This window comes from Oryza sativa, chromosome 5, assembly GCF_034140825.1.
Source record: "Oryza sativa Japonica Group chromosome 5, ASM3414082v1".
NCBI lineage: Eukaryota > Viridiplantae > Streptophyta > Magnoliopsida > Poales > Poaceae > Oryza > Oryza sativa.
Genome location: NC_089039.1, coordinates 29,531,652 through 29,545,745, shown reverse-complemented (window position 1 = coordinate 29,545,745; position 14,094 = coordinate 29,531,652). Strand labels below are relative to the sequence as shown.

The following is a 14,094-nucleotide window of genomic DNA, read 5'->3' as shown; positions in this document are numbered from 1 at the left end:
GCTTTTGACCATTCCTTGGATCTGCACAGTAACTCACACCGTGTCCTTTTCTTTCCCTTCGATTTTCTGCTCAACTTTTTTCACCAGGTGTAAATTTTCTTTCAGAATAAATCAAATTCCCTTCGAGTCCATTTGATGATTAGCTTGGAGATTCATACTTCGATGAGCTCGTCCTCATTTCGGCCCACAATGAGCTTCTGGGCTGGACCGGACAAGAGAAGTACAACCAGTAGTGGGCTGGATGTGCATTCAATTCACACATGGATAAACTGTTCCTCTACAACCACATCTGACAAAATCAACCTTACAGCACCACAGGTGACAGGTTTCAGATTAGCCTCTTTAATAAACCATGGGATCCATTCTCAGCTGAGCAAAATCTCTGAACCAACGCACACACGACTACTCATCAGAAACATGGCATACACTGTCCACTCCTGTCGGAAAATAGAAGCAGCACATGAGCTACTATGTCTGACAAACACAGCAATGGTGATGGATGGGTGCACCTCGGATATGCACGGGGATACAGACAGGCGATAAACACAACACTCCTATCTGGGAGGGGCGACATAACAACACAGTACTCAACTCGACGACGACACAGTTTTCAGGTGAACCAACAAGACAACCGAGCCGCTAGATCCGAGCGTTCGTTTCATTTCCCACCTAGCGAGGGGAACTGGGCCTGATCTTCGATCACCGGAGCGGCAGCCTGTCTGCGACCACCGTTGCCATTGTAACCACCATAGAAACCCCCACGATCACCACGACCCCTGCCACGGCCACGACCACGGCCAGGGTTGTAGTACCTCTCTCCTTCAGCCGGCTTCAAGAATTCATTGATGCTCAGGGACTTCACCAAGAATGGACCAAACAGGAGAAGGACAAAGACAAGTCAATATTGTGAGCCAGAACAGCCAGTGTAGGCTTATGATTAATGAGCCAAAAAAATGAAATACCTTCTTGGTACGTTCATCCTTTTCATCCTTTTCTTTCTTTTTCAAGTCCTTGTCAGAGCCCTGATAATAATAAAAGTTGAGCGGAAATAGACATGTACTGAAACATGTTCAGAGGACATAACACCAAGCATACAACTTACCAGCTTGATAAACACTTCCTCATTAGCCTTTTTGACAGAGAGCTGTTGCATGGCCTGCAACTCCTTGTCGACTTCAACTTTCCTCTCCTCAGCCTTCAGTGCAAGCAAAGCTTTCCGCTTCTCCTCCAGCACTTTCTCATATTCCTCCAAAGTCATCTCCTGTGAAATGGTGGTAGAAAATTGTTATTTCACTATCAAACGAATTGCTACTTGAATCGCACGGAGTGCTAACTTCAAGCAATTACTTAGAAAACCCTTTAATAGGCAGAGAAATGAGACAGTAGAAACACCAGAATGAGCAAACACATGCTATATAACAGGCAACCGTTAGGACAGTAGGGATAATAGGAATATCCAAACATGTACTAGAACCAACACAAGAACGCCTGAATGACCAAGAGAATTTGATCAACAAATGGAAGGTGCCATAGCTGAACGTTCACCATGGAGAAAAGAACGGGAAAGGCCCAAATAATATTATGGATACCCAAAAGATCTACTACATAGCAGATAGGAGATAGCATTCAATACAGAAGGAAAAAAAATTAAACAACAGAAACTTCAGGTAATGATATTGAATTATGCAGAAAATCAATATATACAGCAGCTTCTAGTTCCAACTGATGCAAGCAAAATTGCAAACTTTATATTTCTGTATTTAAAGCGGGCACAAGTCATCCACCAGTTTTGAGTGTGGCAGACTACTCACAGAATATATAAAACCTTCCCATCAGTCAACTTAAACATCATCTTACCGAAGTCCTGGCTATTTTGTAACATGAGTATCAAAAGCAAATTAACTAAGCAGTAACGCGATACATTCTGACATAATTATATTGCATTGGCTAGAAATGAGCAAAAGCACAAAACTGAAAGCAAGAAGAGCCTGCAAAAACTGGAGAACATAATGCAGTTCTCAAAAAGGCAAATTTAACCCACATGTAAACCAGTTGAATGATTGAACTACATTGCTTAGAATAGTACAGATGACATGTTTTCCCACACTAAATGAATGACCTGTAGCTAGTTTCTGACGAAATCAAAAACCAAAACTATATGTACCCGTTGTGCTTAAAATGCATCCACATGTTTGACCATTCAAAGGCACCAGAATGTAATACCCAAAACTGTATGTTTACCATGCCCTATGCCCAGAAAGAGTTATCATCACCTCCTAAACAGTACCAAATGTGCACACATGCATTAAGGTATTAAAGCACAGATCAGAAATATACCTTATCCTCAGGTTCTTTTTCTTCTTCTTCATTCTCTGGACTCTCCTTGTCCTTGTCGACCTCAGACTGTGGCACATCTTCAGGTTTCTTCTCATCCTCTGCAGTTGCAGGAGCCTCCTCAGTGTTAACAGCCTCCGCAACTTCCCTAATCAACCATATAGAAGAGTTATATTCAATCGTCGGATCAATCAATCACATCTACAAAATAAGCCAACAATCGCAAACCAAATTGCAAAGGACCAATCTTAACTGTGCAAGGCCTTCATCGGTGACAGTTCCCCAATTGCCGCGGCCAGACCCCTCACGCTTCAACTCATAGCCACGGCCAGTGCCGCTGTGGCGCTCATACGCCCTGCGCGGACGTCCATAGTCGTCTCCACTCTGCCCATCACTATAGCCACCGCGGCGACCACCTCCACGGTAGGGCTGGCGTGGCCCACGGCCCCTCTCTGCCTGTCTCCCCTCACCGTCTTCACCGCGAGCCAATCCACCATCACCAAACCCACCACCACCACCATAGCCACCCTCAAAGCCGTTGGCATCACCCTCACCGAAATCTCGCCTCGGACCGCCCCTGCCTCCTCGGCCGCCGCCTCTTCCACGCCCTGGGCCACCACGGCCAGCCCCATCGCGTGGAGCACCGTAGTTCCTCGCTTCCCTTACTGTAGATATATACATAAAAAATCAAATCAAATCTTTGCGCCTAACGGAAAAACAGCCATGGATCCAACAATCCGGTAATTTCTCCATCAATATGCGTACGGTAATCGAATCGAATAGAGAGCACTGAGAAGTGAGAAGCGTGTCATACTCACCGGCTTGCGCGGGTGGCGCGGGCTTGGTGGGCAGCTTGGCCGGAGCGGGCGCCGGCGATGAGGCGAGCTTGGGCGACGCGGCCGCCGCCGCAGCCTTCTTCTCGGCGGCGGCGATGAGGTGGGAGGGGTCATCGTTGTCGACGTCGACGAGGAGATCGAACTGGTTCTTGGACCCCATTTCTCCGCGCCGCCACACCACTTAGCTCCTCTCTATTCCTCAATCCCAAACAAGAACACACAGACCTTTCAAGCCACCATCCCCGACGAAATCGCCGCCATGAGATTGATGCAAGGAAGGGGATTAGGGTTTGGCACACAAAACCCTAGCCGCCAAGAGCAAAGCCTTTGGCTCTCGTCTGCCCGGAGGCTGCTGCTCTGCTATACAGTACGGTCATACACTAAATTAATTCCATTTTCAGAGCACGGCCTCACTAATTATTTCCTTTTATTTACGAAATGACGCATTTGGGCCTAACAGTTTGCGCTAATTACGTCCAAAATTCTGGTTACCAACAAAGTGTCGTGAGGGTAGTTCTGTCTTATCCCCTTTGTACTGGAGAAGTACTGCTCTTTATGGGCCTAGTCGGCTTACATAGGCTTAAGTGCTTATTAGTTGGGCCTTCGGATTAACGGGCCTTCGGCCTAAATGGACAATATGTGACTGCATCATGATTAGCAAGCTTAATAGCGATTCTGTTTGTTGATGCTTAATCTTACCCATGCGTCATTAAGCAATGGGATTATAAGATTATAAAAGATTTTTTATGCATGCACCGTAGATTAGCGGCAGCCAGCGTTAGTGGATGAAAGATTAGCAGTTAGTGACCAATTAGGTAGCTGTCCGAAATCTCCGCGCATTCCTGAAGCAAAGCTGCAGGACAGGAGAGGGACCCTGAACCTAAACAAAAACAATTCTATGATTAACCATCTTCTCTCTGCTTAGTCATTTATTTAACCCCAAATTAATTCGGTTCTATCATGCATGCCCGTCTCCATCATGGACTGACAGGCACTTTAAATATTGTCCAAATCCCTTGCTTCAACAGTGGATCAAAGATTCATAGAGAGTGCATGTGTGTGTTCAAAGAAAGATAATGCAAAGAATTATGATGGATTGACCTCACTAAAGTACTATCCCTCCTATACTCAGATAATTAGTGGTTGTTGGAATTAATGAATGGGCCTTAGCCCACTCGAAGATTAATTCTTTGGAAAATCACAAAAGCCCACCTCATGGGATGGCATGCATGTGGAGTTTAGTACCACCTTGCTTATTCTAGGAGAGGGGGACCTCCTTAAAAGGGAGGATGCCCTCCTAGCCACTTGAAGCATGTGTGGTGGAGAGAAGAGGGGAAACACGCGCGCGCTCGCTCGCCTTGCCTGGCAGGCGGCGCGCGTGCACGACGTACGCGTCGAATGGTCCGAAAAATTGGCTCCTCACCCTTGCGCAGATGCAGCCTCCTTTTGCAGTTTTGTTTTGCTGCAAATTCGGATTCGTTTTTGTTTTGGAAACGTTCCGAAAAATCCAGTGCGTGCAAACGGCGTGGAGTCCGGATAAGTTACGCGCGACTTATCCGGTTCGGTTACGCGCAGTAGAGATCGTGCGGGCGCCCTGATCAAGCGACCCTTCTCTATATAAACCGACCTGCCGTCTTCACGCAACATGCGAAAATCAATCTAGGGTTTGCCTCCTACTCTGTACTGCGCCGTCGCTCGTAAACTACTCCATCCCGCTCGCCGGCGTGCACCAGCGATCGGGAGAGCAGGTCTCCGGAACCTCTGCCTTTGACGTCCTGCACCGGGAGAAGGCGGCAATAAGGTTTTTGGGAAGCGCTTCGCGCGACTGCTCCCTGTTCGTTCGCGACGGCTCGCCTTCCTCTTCGCTCGCGTGTTTCGTGCCTTCGTAGACACCTGCGAAAAGTTTCGACCAAGCAGCCGGTCTTTTCGTCACCTCGGTACGTGTTCAATATGTTGCGCATATTTGATCTGTTCATGTTATTCTGCGTAGTTTACATGTGTAGATCTAATGATGCGTTCATGCTAGTTTTCATCTGTAATGTCATGATTTATTTATGGAATAAATTAAATCATTATATGCCCATAATATCAACAATCCAAAAACCTTATTATAGGCACTGTGATTTTACTATGGCTGGTTTTGCCGATGCACTGAGGCCGGATAAATTCACCGGTGTGCATTTTAAAAGATGGCAGATCAGGGTCACTCTGTGGCTGACATCTATGAAATGCTTCTGGGTGAGTACTGGCAAACCTGAAGGAGTTCTTACTGCTGAACAGCAGAAGCAATTCGAGGAAGCCACTACTCTCTTTGTGGGATGCATTCTTAGCGTTCTTGGCGATCGTCTGGTCGAGGTGTATATGCATATGACCGACGCTAAGGAGTTGTGGGATGCACTGAATACTAAATTCGGTGCTACTGATGCTAGCAATGATCTGTATATCATGGAGCAGTTTCATGACTACAAAATGGCTGACAACCGTTCTGTAGTCGAACAGGCTCATGAGATACAAACCATGGCTAAGGAACTCGAACTCCTTAAGTGTGTCTTACCCGACAAATTTGTGGCCGGGTGCATTATTGCAAAACTACCTCCATCTTGGAGGAGTTTCGGTACTGCACTCAAACACAAGAGACAGGAATACTCCGTTGAGGGGTTGATTGCGTCTCTTGATGTTGAGGAGAAAGCTTGGGAAAAAGATGCCGCGTCTAAGGGCGATGGTGGGCAGTCCAGTGCCAATGTTGTGCACAAGGCCCAGAACAAGAGCAAGGGGAAATACAAAGCTCAGCAGACCACCAACTTCAAGAAGCAGAAGAAGAACAACAACAATCCTAATCAGGATGAGAGGACTTGCTTTGTGTGTGGCCAAGTTGGTCATCTGGCTAGGAAGTGTCCACAGCGCAAGGGGATGAAGGCACCTGCAGGGCAGACTTCTAAGTCTGCTAATGTGACCATTGGCAACATTGGAGATGGAAGCGGGTATGGTAATTTACCTACTGTTTTTTCAGTTAATCAATCTACTAATTGGTGGGTTGATACTGGGGCCAATGTACATGTTTGTGCTGACATCTCATTGTTTTCTTCTTATCAGGTCGCACGGGGTTCCACCGTTCTAATGGGGAATGGGTCACATGCTTCTGTTCATGGTGTTGGCACGGTAGATCTGAAGTTTACTTCGGGAAAGATCGTGCAGCTGAAGAACGTGCAGCATGTCCCTTCTATCGACAGGAATCTTGTTAGTGGCTCCCGTCTGACTAGAGACGGATTTAAGTTGGTTTTTGAGTCTAATAAAGTAGTCGTGTCTAAACATGGATATTTTATTGGTAAAGGTTATGAGTGCGGAGGCCTGTTCCGCTTTTCCCTTTCTGATTTCTGCAATAAGTCTGTGAACCATATTTGTGGCAGTGTGGATGATGAGACTAATGTTTGGCATTCACGTTTATGTCATATTAATTTTGGCTTGATGTCTCGGCTTTCCAGCATGTGTTTAATTCCTAAGTTTTCCATTGTCAAAGGTTCTAAGTGCCATAGTTGTGTGCAATCGAAGCAACCTCACAAGCCTCACAAGGCTGCCGAGGAGAGAAACTTGGCACCACTAGAACTCCTACATTCAGATCTTTGTGAAATGAATGGGGTGTTGACGAAGGGTGGAAAACGATATTTCATGACATTGATTGATGATGCTACTAGATTTTGCTATGTGTACTTGTTGAAAACGAAAGACGAGGCTCTAGACTATTTTAAAATTTATAAGGCAGAAGTTGAAAATCAACTTGACAGAAAGATAAAAAGGCTTAGGTCTGATCGTGGTGGAGAGTTTTTCTCGAACGAGTTTGACTTATTCTGTGAGGAACATGGCATCATACATGAGAGGACGCCTCCCTATTCTCCCGAGTCTAATGGGATTGCTGAAAGGAAGAACCGCACACTGACTGACTTGGTGAATGCCATGTTGGACACCGCGGGACTGCCTAAGGCATGGTGGGGGGAGGCATTGTTGACCTCAAATCATGTGTTAAACAGAGTTCCTAACAGAAATAAGGACAAAACACCATATGAGATATGGATTGGTAGAAAACCATCACTTTCTTATTTGCGCACATGGGGGTGCTTGGCGAAAGTCAATGTACCAATAACGAAGAAGCGCAAACTTGGACCTAAGACTGTGGACTGTGTTTTTCTGGGATATGCTCATCATAGCATTGCCTATAGATTTTTAATAGTTAAATCCGAGATACCGGACATGCATGTTGGTACAATTATGGAGTCTCGTGATGCTACCTTCTTTGAGAGCTTTTTCCCAATGAAGGATACACATAGTGGTTCGAACCAACCCTCTGAAATAATTCCCAGTTTAATCACACCACCAGAACAAACTGAACATACACATGAACTTGTCTCTGAGGAGGATGTCAGTGAAGCTCCTCGAAGGAGTAAGAGACAAAGGACGGCTAAGTCTTTTGGTGATGATTTCACTGTGTACCTCGTGGATGACACTCCTAAGTCAATTTCAGAAGCATATGCATCTCCTGATGCAGACTACTGGAAGGAGGCTGTCCGTAGTGAAATGGATTCCATTATCGCTAACGGGACTTGGGAGGTGACAGAGCGACCCTATGGGTGTAAACCTGTGGGGTGCAAGTGGGTGTTCAAGAAGAAGCTTAGGCCTGACGGTACTATTGAAAAGTACAAGGCTCGGCTTGTTGCTAAGGGCTATACTCAGAAAGAAGGCGAAGATTTCTTTGACACTTACTCACCTGTTGCTAGACTGACCACAATTCGTGTGCTACTTTCCCTAGCAGCCTCACATGGTCTTCTCGTTCATCAAATGGACGTTAAGACAGCTTTTCTTAATGGAGAGCTGGATGAGGAGATCTATATGGATCAACCTGATGGGTTTGTAGTTGAAGGTCAAGAAGGCAAAGTGTGCAAATTGTTGAAGTCTTTGTATGGTCTGAAACAAGCTCCTAAGCAATGGCATGAGAAATTTGACAAAACATTGACATCTGCAGGCTTTGCAGTCAATGAGGCAGATAAATGTGTGTACTATCGCCATGGTGGGGGTGAGGGAGTTATTTTGTGCTTGTATGTTGACGACATACTGATATTTGGGACAAACCTTGAGGTGATAAATGAGGTTAAATCATTCTTGTCTCAAAATTTTGATATGAAAGATTTGGGAGTAGCTGATGTTATCTTAAACATTAAGCTAATTAGAGGTGAGAATGGGATTACACTCTTGCAGTCCCATTATGTGGAGAAGATCTTGAATCGCTTTGGCTACATTGATAGTAAGCCTTCTCCAACACCTTATGATCATAGCTTGTTGCTTCGCAAGAACAAGAGAATTGCTAGGAATCAACTGGAATACTCCCAAATCATTGGCTCGTTGATGTACCTGGCTAGTGCAACTAGGCCTGATATCTCCTTTGCTGTGAGCAAGTTGAGCCGATTTACCTCTAATCCGGGAGATGATCACTGGCGTGCGCTTGAGCGAGTAATGCGCTATCTGAAAGGTACTGTGGAATTGGGGCTTCACTATACTGGGTATCCTGTGGTACTGGAGGGTTATAGTGATTCTAACTGGATCTCTGATGTGGATGAGATCAAAGCCACTAGTGGATATGTTTTCACACTGGGTGGTGGTGCTGTTTCATGGAGGTCTTGCAAACAGACAATTTTGACGAGGTCAACCATGGAAGCAGAGCTAACGGCACTGGATACTGCTACTGTTGAGGCAGAATGGTTGCGTGATCTATTAATGGATCTGCCTGTTGTTGAAAAACCGGTGCCGGCTATCCTTATGAACTGTGACAATCAAACGGTAATTGTCAAAGTGAATAGTTCTAAGGATAATATGAAATCGTCTAGACATGTGAAAAGACGATTGAAGTCTGTCAGGAAATTAAGAAACTCCGGAGTTATAACGTTGGATTACATCCAAACAGCGAGAAACCTGGCAGATCCCTTCATGAAGGGACTATCACGAAATGTGATAGACAATGCATCGAAGGAGATGGGTTTGAGACCCATGTGAGTTATACTATGGTGGTAACCCAGTCTATGTGATCGGAGATCCCGTGAATTAGATCCTGGGAAGAACAAACCATTAATAAACTAGAGGAGAGTACCAATATATATACCCTCTCCAAGTGAAGATGCATATACTCTCGTGAGCTGCAAGGCAGGTTGGCTATGCCTTAATGAGTTCTGTTGGCTTTAATTAGCAAAGATGTTGTCCTGCAGAGCATTCTTGAAGGAACTCACCTTTGTGAGCTTGACTGTTGGTCGCAGTCTATGAAGATTTTGGGTGAATCTGCTAGGAAGCTTACTAAAGACCTAGGAGTATGACTTATACGCTCCACCCGTGGGGTAGTCTACAGACGGTCTAGTACCAGATAAGACTTTGAGTGAAACTTGCTTGCACAAGACTTGCAATTCAAGGCGTAGTCCATTGTTCAAGTTGTGAGTAAGTGTAGCTTGGAGTTCTAGGTGGATGTTCAACCTTAATTGGTCTCCATCGAACCGCTGGTATATAAACAGTACATTGGAAAAGGCAAATCTCAGTGGGATTTTGAGATTTGGTGGGGGATTGTTGGAATTAATGAATGGGCCTTAGCCCACTCGAAGATTAATTCTTTGGAAAATCACAAAAGCCCACCTCATGGGATGGCATACATGTGGAGTTTAGTACCACCTTGCTTATTCTAGGAGAGGGGGACCTCCTTAAAAGGGAGGATGCCCTCCTAGCCACTTGAAGCATGTGTGGTGGAGAGAAGAGGGGAAACACACGCGCGCGCTCGCTCGCCTCGCCTCGCCTGGCAGGGCAGGCGGCGCGCGTGCACGATGTACGCGTCGAATGGTCCGAAAAATTGGCGCGCGTGCACGACGTACGCAGATGCAGCCTCCTTTTGCAGTTTTGTTTTGCTGCAAATTCGGATTCGTTTTTGTTTTGGAAACGTTCCGAAAAATCCGGTGTGTGCAAACGGCGTGGAGTCCGGATAAGTTACGCGCGACTTATCCGGTTCGGTTACGCGCAGTAGAGATCGTGCGGGCGCCCTGATCAAGCGACCCTTCTCTATATAAACCGACCTGCCGTCTTCACGCAACATGCGAAAATCAATCTAGGGTTTGCCTCCTACTCTGTACTGCGCCGTCGCTCGTAGACTACTCCATCCCGCTCGCCGGCGTGCACCAGCGATCGGGAGAGCAGGTCTTCGGAACCTCTGCCTTTGACGTCCTGCACCGGGAGAAGGCGGCAATAAGGTTTTTGGGAAGCGCTTCGCGTGACTGCTCCCTGTTCGTTCGCGACGGCTCGCCTTCCTCTTCGCTCGCGTGTTTCGTGCCTTCGTAGACACCTGCGAAAAGTTTCGACCAAGCAGCCGGTCTTTTCGTCACCTCGGTACGTGTTCAATATGTTGCGCATATTTGATCTGTTCATGTTATTCTGCGTAGTTTACATGTGTAGATCTAATGATGCGTTCATGCTAGTTTTCATCTGTAATGTCATGATTTATTTATGGAATAAATTAAATCATTATATGCCCATAATATCAACAGTGGTATGGTATGACAGTACGGTTAACGATAAATTAAAACCCAAATTGATTACAAATATAGGGCTAAACACAAAAACGACGGGTGCAATAATTGTCGTGTCCTCACTAGTAGCAAGTCGACGTCCCTCTCGATCAATCGGTACTAGCAGCAGCGAGATTAGCATCACTCTTTTCTCCATATATTACCATATTTGTATCCCATTCGATTGTGCAATGCAATGCAAATGCGCAGGTCATTCTCCCTCCCTTAACTAGCCTGCTAATCTGCAGCCGCGACACACACAACACACACACAAACGCATTGACGCATGCACGCCATCATGGCGAGGCGATGCTCTGGTGACTACTCGACTGCAGGCCAACGAGCCGGCGAGGAGGGCGGCGGCGGCGGCGGCGCCGGGCTACGGCTGTTCGGGGTGCAGCTCCATGCTGCGGCGGCCAGCTCGCCGGCGTCCTACTTGCACAAGAGTTACAGCATGGATTGCCTGCGGCTGCAGGTTTCTTCTCCTTCCTCCTTGCAGTCGTCGTCGTCGTCGCCGTCGCCGTTGACGTCCTCGTTGTTGCTGTCCATCGACGAGGGCTGCGAGAGGCCAGCCGCCGACGGCTACCTCTCCGACGGGCCTCACGGCGCGGCGGCAACCATGCGGGAGAGGAAGAAAGGTAAATCAATTAGTTATCCATTGAAGCATGTCAATTTGATTCTTGCAACTGGAAATTGATGGATGCAACGTACGACGTGGTGCGTGCAGGAGTTCCATGGAGCGAGCAAGAGCACAGGCTGTTCCTGGCGGGGCTGGAGAAGCTGGGCAAGGGCGACTGGCGAGGCATCTCCCGGAGCTTCGTCACCACCAGGACGCCCACCCAGGTCGCCAGCCATGCCCAGAAGTTCTTCCTCCGCCACAACAGCGCCGCCAAGAAGACCAACAACAAGCGCCGCTCCAGCCTCTTCGACATGGTACGCTCACACGCATACATACTGCATTCATATGTTCATACAAGTCGAGCTGAGCTGAGCTGATATGTCATGGCAGGTTCAGGATTGTGACAGTGGAGGAAGATCTCTCGCCTCATCCGATCCTGCCACTCGCTGCAACAACAACATCTCTGCTTCTCTGTCTCTCCAAGTTTCGCACCACAAATCAGGTGACAGTGCGTGGCCTTCGTCAGAAACACCATCAGTTTCAGAAGCACAACAAGGTCATGGATACGGCACTAGTCACCATTGCTCTCCGCTGGACCTGGAGCTGGGCATGTCCCTGTCCACCACGCCATCCATCGGAACCTAGCACCATCAGTTGCCGTGGTCATCCATCGACTGGATTCCCAAGATGCTTAACAAATTTTATCCTCAGGGTCAAGTTCCAACCATCTTGCTGCTGAATCTAATTGACAGCCATGGGGACAGTGTTGTAGACAAAAGTTTGGAATCTTGTAACATTGTCTCATGTAGCCACCCATTGTATGGTCACAAGCACTGTGCATATCTGCAATGCTACCATGCTTAGTATTCTCTGCTGCATCAATAGAATTTTTTGTTGCAGCGATGTATATAGTGTCCTTAATATCTGAATCATTTTGTTTGCGGTATGACTCATATCCTTCCACTGATCGAGCAAACAGCACTAGCGACAAGAATGTGGTTGCAGTGTCAATGGCGATTGGCAAGCAATCTGTAGTGCCTGAAGCACTGTATGGCGCTCAGGCCCTACAATCCTTAATCTGGTATGAGATCGATGTTAGGTGCATGTCCATCTCGTCCCAATTCACTCTCCTTCATAGTACCAACTTGGAAGCCTTTTGCTTCCATGGTGCCCTCTCCTTTTCTTTCACAATACCTACATGCTTGCTTTAATTTTGTGCAATTGACAGTGCAAAGAAGGTCTCAAAATGCTCTGTCCTCAACCTATGCTGAATATCTGATATTCTGATGTGTGTTTACCAATTAGTCTATCTGGTATCCTGGTGTTCCCGGGTACTACATATTCAGGTATCTTCAGATCAGCACTTTGGTAGGAATTTAGTCTCTGGTTGTGTTTGGGGGACAAGTTGTGCACTGTTTGCAAAAGCAACATGCCAATAACCAGGACATATTGCCATCAGAGAAAGGTTAAATGCTAACAGGACAAGGACTAGATGTATCACCCATACTTGATAACTTGAACAATGACCTATGACATGTCACAATCCATGAGCAAAAGACACCAGCTAGGACAGCTGCCTAAATGGTTTCAACTCTGAAACAGGAGATAGTGGAGATAGAGGAGCCACGGCGGCATGCATCAGATTAATTCAGAGATGTTCAGATGTGATGACAAATCGTCGAGCAAGCTTATGATCCGGATAAGGCATATCTAGAATCAGTATATTTCTTGGCCAAAAAACGATGCTCATGATGCAGCTGCTAGCTGCTTGGCTTGGCTACACACACATGTACAACAAGATCTAAAGGTTTGGACACATAGCAGAAAGAGCCTTTTGAGTGACAGTGATGTGTGAGCTACCCTGTCTCCTTTGCTTAATCATATTATTATTACATGGCTGATGATGGCTTTTGGTGTGGTTGCAACTTGCAAGGAAGGATAGCTCCTCTAATACATTTGGTGAGGTGGCAAAAAGGCGAAGCTTTCCTCAGCCACATGCTGGAAAAAACACGCACAGAACACACTAGGATCCTACTGTGCATCGCCACCTGAGCTACAGCATTTCTCAAAGCTTTGTGGATGCAATTATTTAGCTGTCTAATTACCTCCACAGTTGGCTAAAGGGATGGACAAAGATGTCAAACTGCAGACGTGGACTTGCCGGCTCACATCACAGCCATGTCATCATCATCGCTGAAACACTGGGGCCGTAGATATGGGCCTGTGGGCCGGCCCGCGGGTGCTTCGTGTCATGGACCGGCCTGCTCTGTAATCGAAGCATAAAAAAAGAAAGTAGAAATTAAAAAAATGGCGTCGCCCGGGTTCGAACCGGAGACCTTCAGTGTGTTAGACTGACGTGATAACCAACTACACCACGACACCAATTTTGTCTGTTGACATTTACATTTAATCCTAACTATTAATATTTAGAGCATTAAGCATTAAGCCATTAACCCAATCAATGAATATAAACCGTTCTGAATAAATAAAAAATATAAACATGTCAAAAACCCATAAATCTAAAGATAAAAACAGTTGTAAAATCTAATTTTAGTGCATTGAAACTGAGTGTAAATGCTCTATAACTAAGTATAAGTAATTGTGTGTAATTACAATTTGGTCTACAACAACATGAATCTTGATGTAAGATCCTACGAACAAAAAATCGAAAGAGATGAGATAAAAAGTCTGGCGCAAGTGAAATACCAAACAAAAATAAGAT

General features: G+C 46.2%; 2 protein-coding genes and 1 non-coding gene across 3 annotated transcripts; 1 reads left to right on the top strand and 2 right to left on the bottom strand.

Moving 5' to 3' along the window:
- Positions 1-383: 383 nt before the first annotated feature.
- Positions 384-3,557, bottom strand: LOC4339782 (RGG repeats nuclear RNA binding protein A). The gene is made up of 6 exons (XM_015784484.3): positions 3,153-3,557; positions 2,588-2,999; positions 2,338-2,482; positions 1,103-1,261; positions 963-1,022; positions 384-856 (listed from the first exon to the last, which is right to left on the bottom strand). Exons 1-6 carry the CDS (start codon positions 3,328-3,330, stop codon positions 659-661), a joined length of 1,152 nt encoding a protein of 383 aa, XP_015639970.1. The 5' UTR covers positions 3,331-3,557; the 3' UTR covers positions 384-658.
- A 7,271-nt stretch (positions 3,558-10,828) lies between these two features.
- On the top strand, positions 10,829-12,318 carry LOC4339780 (transcription factor MYBS3-like). Its single transcript, XM_015782773.3, has 3 exons — positions 10,829-11,391; positions 11,481-11,686; positions 11,763-12,318. Exons 1-3 carry the CDS (start codon positions 11,040-11,042, stop codon positions 12,015-12,017), a joined length of 813 nt encoding a protein of 270 aa, XP_015638259.1. The 5' UTR covers positions 10,829-11,039; the 3' UTR covers positions 12,018-12,318.
- Positions 12,319-13,680: 1,362 nt separating this feature from the next.
- Positions 13,681-13,754, bottom strand: TRNAV-AAC (transfer RNA valine (anticodon AAC)). The gene has a single exon. It is a non-coding gene; the product is annotated as a tRNA-Val (tRNA).
- Between the last annotated feature and the right edge of the window lie 340 nt (positions 13,755-14,094).